The 6,657-nt window shown below is 46.3% G+C and overlaps 1 protein-coding gene across 1 annotated transcript; it reads right to left on the bottom strand.

Moving 5' to 3' along the window:
• Positions 1–1,456: 1,456 nt before the first annotated feature.
• Positions 1,457–6,107, bottom strand: ATP6V1G1 (ATPase H+ transporting V1 subunit G1). Its single transcript, XM_009636453.2, has 3 exons — positions 6,090–6,107; positions 5,678–5,830; positions 1,457–4,266 (listed from the first exon to the last, which is right to left on the bottom strand). Exons 1-3 carry the CDS (start codon positions 6,105–6,107, stop codon positions 4,093–4,095), a joined length of 345 nt encoding a protein of 114 aa, XP_009634748.1. The 3' UTR covers positions 1,457–4,092.
• Positions 6,108–6,657: the final 550 nt, after the last annotated feature.

Here is a 6,657-nt window from a genome sequence, read left to right as displayed (position 1 = left end):
GGGTTGCTTTTTGTCAGCTAATTCTGCTTGCTCCAGGGTCAGATGGGCACCAAACAGCAGGGACCCAAAGCTGTGGATAGAAGGGAGGGGAGAGGGACTGTCGCCAGCTTGATGGGCTGGTATCTAGCATAAAACAAAGCTCCAACTTGAATAAAGATCATGGAGAATTGTGTAGGGACCTCACAAAAGCAGAAGAATTGGGAATTTAAGGTTGCCAAATTTGGACTTACACACTGGGATGCCTTGAGCGATTGGTACAAGGCACGTTGGCGTGACCATCTAGCAGTAGCTGGTCACTGCAAGGCAGAACAAGGAACAGCTCATCCATCTTCAGCAGTAGCCACAGCACCGGGAAAATTTAGGGTCCTCTCTAATGGTTCTGAAACTGCCGAATCAAGCTGCCAGGGGAGTTTGTGATAAGGCAATGGTCATCAAAATTGCTCCCTTCTTAATGAGAGCTTCCTCAAACACCTGGACTCCAGATGTGGGGCTGGGTGTGATTTCCCTCCTTTATTTCTTTGTTTGGACCCTGGAAAGGGAGGAAGGGAAAAGGGAGGAGGGGGCAGGGGAATCTCTTAGAGGAGAAAACTACTTTCTCTGAAGCAAACAAAATAAAATTACAAGTTAAATATCACACAAAACGGTCCTATAAAAATAATTAAGTTATGATTGTTCTTAACATCACAGGAAGCCCCGTAAACCAAACACTGACAGGAGCACGCTCTCCTGCCATTCCACGCCATCGGAATGAACCTTCCAGCAGTGGCACTGCCTTGCCCTTCACTGGCTTTCTGCAGCCCCCTGTGGGATCACCTGGGGTGATCACCACCCTGCCCTCACTGTACACACCACGTCTCATCCCTCCTGACCACCGCCAGACCTTTCCTCTCACCTCTTTCGGTTTAACTGTAACAAATGCACAGGTGATCAAACCCACACTGGCTCTTGAACTGACCAAAAAGGTATCAAGCGTCATTAGAGCAGAGGCAGTGGACCTGAGCAGGATCAAGGGCTTTGATTTCCCCTCTGCCTCCCCTCCCAAAGGGGTGCTCAGCAATTTAACTCCTTGCTTAAAAAGGCAGCAGTGAGATGTCGACCTTCGGACCGAACAGCACAAGCTAAGCAGGGAGCAAGCTCTGTCAACACAGATGCACCTTAAAAATTGAACTCTGGCTTCAAGCAGCACTAATGTGTGTCCTAATTGTGCCTCATCAAGCCACCCAGATGACACTCCCCTTCTGGTGTTAATAAGCCATTTGTCCATCTGGTGCTGGTACAGGTGACACACCTTCCCAGTGGTGTTTTAAAGCAAAAAAATATTAACTCCATACAGATAATACCTGAAAGGAAATTCCACAAAAATCAACTCCAAACCGTTGTTGATGAATATGGATGTGATTGCAGCCAAATGGCACTCTGTAAATCCCAAAACACCTGTGTTGATCCCAGGAAAGTGCTTATTTGGAAGCAGTTTTAACTGAGAGAAATCAACAGCAGCAGCCACTCACTTGACATTGCACGAACAAAACAAGTCACAAGCACTGACCACTTCTTACCTCCCCGCAGCACCAGCACTGTGACTGTCCTGGCAGTCGGCCGGCATCTCCAAGGACCAGAGCCCAAATTAAGGGAATCAGACAGCAGTACGCATACCCAAAGCGGCTTCTGGCCCTTTTTGTAGTACAAGAACAAGCTACAGCTCCTAGGCATGGGGTCACATCTGTGAGGGATTACGGAGGCAGATCAGCAGCAGGGAGAATTTGGAGACAGATTTATACTAATCAAACTTGCTGCAGAAAGTTTAGAAAATCAGATTTCTGATGCAAGAAGTCACTCGTCCATCTCCATACCTCTGTCAGTAGACCACTGCTCCCTGCAGAGTATTTTTCTGGCACAGCCTGGCTTAGGCACGAAGCTAGCAGTAGGTCTCTCTTTCCCAGAGCATGACAGGGTAAGATGAGAGAATTTCAATTTAAAACAAAACATCTACACTTGCAAACAAAGCCAGGCTTCCTGGAGAGCTGGAATTGGAAACACTCACTTCTGCACAAAGTTGTAGCCTGGCAATTCTCAACAGTTAAATTTCAGGGAAATGTTACAGAAAAATTTATATTCTTGCAACACATCATTCTAAAGGGAAAGTCTTCACACCACCTTTTGCCAAGAGGAAATAATCGGGGAAAGGTTTTTCCTTTGCTCCTGCCTCTTACTATTCCAGAGAGCAAGGATAGAAAGTCCTCATTAACTAAGGGAAACTTAGGAACTAAGGTGAAAAGTGGGGCACGCACTGTATTTTTTTCCTGGAGAGAGTAGCAGCCTTTTACTGATAAACAGGATTAAGTTGCTAATTACAGCCTGGAGCTAGGAGGACATCTACCAGGAGCATCACACTGGAGCCTGAGCACCTGCTCTCAACAGGAAGAAATGTTTCCTCTCCGAAGGACAGACTAGAATTAGCGTGGCTGCAACCTTTTATGAGGCCATAGCATCGCTGCAGTCATTAGACCAGACTGATTAAAACTGCTTTGATCCTGTTCTCCTTGTAGCAACCTGGCTTTTTCCCCAGCCTGGCACATTTGACTTTGCAGGAGGCTTTTGTTTCAATTTTACAACCCATAGCTTGAATTCCTAAAGAGATCCTTTCAGAACTACAGTACACTACAATAAAATATTACAACATGAGACACCAGAGCAGTTGACTCTTCCATTGTCCTGCCTGACATTCATTCCTTCATTACAACTTTATCCATCCTGCTTCCCTCCCTCCCGACCACAATCAAACTCTACAGGTCCAAGCCTTTTCAATGCTACACTGAGGGTGTGGGGAAACACAGGATGAGAAGCAGCATCACTCAAGTTTCTTGCTTAGACTCTCAACTGCAAGAGTCTTGGGTCTTATCAGGTACGTGCTCACCACCTGCAAAAAGCCTTAAACTGAACTCGACAAAAAAAGCCAAGGTACAGTTAATATTCTGCTGGTGAGAGAGGGAGAGGAAGAAACTGCTGAAACATGAGACCTCTTGATGTATTCATGTGTACTTTTGATTAAAGAGCTAGAAAGTGATGCACGGACAATCCCAACACACTTATTTCACACTGTTCCCAGGTACAGCAGGATGCTGCAGGATACAGCGTGACCTTGGTATAAACAAGCAGCGACCAGTACTTGATTGAAGGAAGGATAATTACAGCACAGCGCCTGGCTATCAAACTATTCTAGTGAACTGGCAACACTTTATTTCCCCTAACGGTCACAAGAACATTTGTTCCTGAAGGTTTTTAGAATGATCTGGCAGGTAAAGCATCAGACTAGGGCCAAGAGGAGGAGCTCTGTAATGGGTTTTTAACTTACCTGCTGCGGCCTTCAGAGATTTGCTGTATCTCTTACTCTTTTTATCAATACTTGATATTCATTCCTCAGTCGCGACTCCCATGCAACACAACGAGACCTGTCAGTACTCTCAGAACAAGTTAGCAGGAACAAGACTGACCAGAGACTTTGGAGTTAAATAAGTATTTTTACTTTCAAGTGTCATAGTGCCAGACTTGTAACTCAAGCTAACAGCAGAATATACAGAGGATAACCAATACAGAGAAACTCAAGCACCTGAAAATGATCAACCAGCACTGTGCAGCCAGAGAATTCTTCTTACAAGGTTTAACCCCCGTACAAAGGTTAACAACACACCAAAAAATGCATTTTGGTCACCAAATACAGTCACAGGTCTAAATTACTGACATGGGGTCTCCATTTAAACCTGGCCAGCATCTCTCCCCTTTCCACTTCCCAGAGGAAAGACTCTCACTGAATACTATCCAGATAAAAAGGGAGCATTAATGTGCCAACTTGAATATATATTTAATAACTTAGCACAGATTTGAGACATGGACATTTCATGTTTGGGTAAGCTCTGAATCCATGTCAAGAGAGAAACTAACAGAACTCCAAGGTACTGACGACCTACAACTCACTGAAATAATTTAACACATTTACAGGAAGAACAGTTAAGGTATGGCTAAGAGCTGTACATTCCACTTGAAGCTCAGACATTACTACCAGCATTTCCAGTATGCTCATTCCTTCTTCCACTACTACCCATTGATGCGGTAATTCACATGGATTTCAGGTTTGATGTCACACACTAGGGACAACAGCTGGGAGAGGACCACCTCGCGGTTCTTCTGGAAGTTCTGCTGGATCACGCTCATCTTTTCCTGGGTCTCTTTCTCAACTTCAGTGGTGCAGCTGCCATGAGATCCAAGCGCCTACAAATAGCAAAGGAAAGAGAAAGCTCACCTGCAAATAGCGCAACAAAGAAAATGCTGTGCCTAGCTCTGGACTGTGTTATTCTGGACTGCCTCACTGCATCTCAGCCACTGATCTTTGCTGAGGGAAGAACTGCGCTAAAGGGAAAAAAAAAAAAAAAAGTACTGGTGGATTCTCTGCTCAGATTTCCCACTAAACTTGCCTGAGTTTATATTTCATCCGCAGCCCGTGCCTTTTATCCTCTTATTCATTATCTATCAGTTTAGAGCACGGGCTTCTAAAGAGTGCCTGAAGTAAAGGTCCTGCTGCACTGGTGACTGGAACCAGCAACCCCTGGGCACTACTGTGCTAGATGCTGTTAGAAAAGAAACACCCATGACTTAGTTTAAGTACAGCCTTCCATCATCCCATTGCTTCTACCTTTGGCGAATCTTTATAAAAATCTCTGCCTTCCTAGCAGGACTGTGGGCCGTATGATATGTGCAGCAAGGAGTCTCTCACAGCTTAAAATGCCCTTACTTACAGGTGAAGAAGGACAGAGAGAGCAATATAAGTGCAGGCAAAAGGCACAGAAAAAGTATGCTGGGACTCAAATTCAAAAAGCTCCTCTCTCTGGAAAGGATAAATAAAACAGAACCAGGTGACAGGCAGTGAAGTCCACTTTATTAGCCTGGAATTGGCTGGTATCATATTGCCTAGTGAACCGAGCTAACAGGTGATCGTAAAAAAATTAATCTTGACCTACTGACACGAAGGCTGTTAGGCAGAACAGAGGAGGTGGTACCATGCTAACCAGAAGATGGCCAGAGGAGTGGGTTGCCAGGTCATTTTCTGAAGTTTTCAGAACCGACAGGGACACACAGGCAGTGGAAACATCCTGACTGTGCTACAGCAAAAGGCGCCAGTCCTGCACCTTTCAGGAATACCTCCTCTTGCTCAGAAGGAAAGGAACACACCCTTTGGGACACAGCAGCAGCACCACTAAGCAGAACGCAAGCCTTATAACCACTTCAGCAAGAGAGCAGCATCATCAAGGCAAGCTGTTTCTACCATGTTAGCATCGCAGAAAACAGCTTGTCACAGGAGGAATGAGCTTGGTCTTTTTTTTGACACTGCTACATGCAGCAGGTTTTGGGATGCTGCCGCCCTTCAGGGCACCAGCCAGTCCATGAGCTTATTACGCTAATTCACTGCCAGTCAATAGTTCTGGCTGTTGAGATGCAATACACGATGTTCTGATTCCCTTCCACTGGTTTTTCCATGACACATGACTGTGCATCAGAGGAAAGCTGTTAGGGAAGTACTCCTCTGGCAGCATGTTCCACCCCGCAGGCTGCTCTCAGAGCAAGGAACCCCAAAAGCAAGGCTAAGGGGCTGGGGAGGTAACAGTAAATGATCTAGAAAACAAACCGCTGCTTCCTTGGCTTTGAACTCCTTCTCCCTCTGCAGGCGGTACTGCTCAATCTCTGCCTGGGCTTCTTCTTTTGCCTGCTTCAGCCTCCGATTCTTTCCTGTTTCCAAAGAACATAATAAATGAAATAAAGAAGAGAAGGCATTGAGACCCTACTTCCCCACACCTCTCCAGCTACCCAACACACGACAGTCACCATAGCATTTGCCGTTGCAGCAGCTCCTTCTGTGGGAGGCATCAGCAGGGCCCTGCACACCCTCGCAGCCCCTCCAGCTCTGCAGTGAGCTGGCGCCAGGAGCACAAGGTCACCCTGTGTGCCACCAAACCACAGTCAAGCTCACCATGCAACAAGCTTCCACCAGCGAGACACGGACAGGTCGTCCGAGCCAGTGGATGCACTGGGCAACCCACAGGTCCGGCCTTGTTCATGTGAGCGTGCAACACCCCAGAGTGATCCCAAAGAGCACAGCAGAAAGAACATTAAATCTTAGTTTTGTCTCAAATTGTGCAACCCATAGAGAAACTGGCTCCTGCATCAACTTCCCCCTTGGACTTTCCCACAGCACCCTCCCCTCCAAGGTTATCATTGTCAGGGTGAGCTATGACAATCTGCTTCTCGCACAACTGTCAGGGGGTTGAACTGCAACAGTGTGCCTCCATTTTAAAAAAAATAAATAAATTAAATGCTTGAAGTGGGAAAAAATTGTAAATGTGGAGATCTTTGTAACCAGACTTTCTCTCGCTTAACAGGAAAAGCTAACCTGGCTCCCCAAGGAGTAGCGCTCCCATAGATCAAAATGTCTGATCACCAACATGGAAATACACTGTTTTCATTACGAAAAGAAAAAATTAAAGGTAGGAAAGATGGAGATGAGCACAGGCATCCCCCAAGGGAAGACCCAGCTGCCACGAAGGTCGGGGTCTGACAGTGCTCTCCTCCTAGAGAGCCGGCCTGCTGGGCCAGGGGTCCCCCAGCCCC

Source organism: Egretta garzetta, unplaced genomic scaffold (assembly GCF_000687185.1).
Source record: "Egretta garzetta isolate BGI_Z169 unplaced genomic scaffold, ASM68718v1 scaffold344, whole genome shotgun sequence".
Lineage (NCBI taxonomy): Eukaryota > Metazoa > Chordata > Aves > Pelecaniformes > Ardeidae > Egretta > Egretta garzetta.
Note: the sequence above shows the minus strand (reverse complement) of the source record. Positions and strands in the feature narration are given on the sequence as shown.

Coding starts and splice junctions, on each gene's coding strand:
- ATP6V1G1 (XM_009636453.2), bottom strand. Junction 4,267..5,677: donor TCAAAGCCAAGGAAGCAGCG/GTTTGTTTTCTA, acceptor TGCTATTTGTAG/GCGCTTGGATCTCATGGCAG.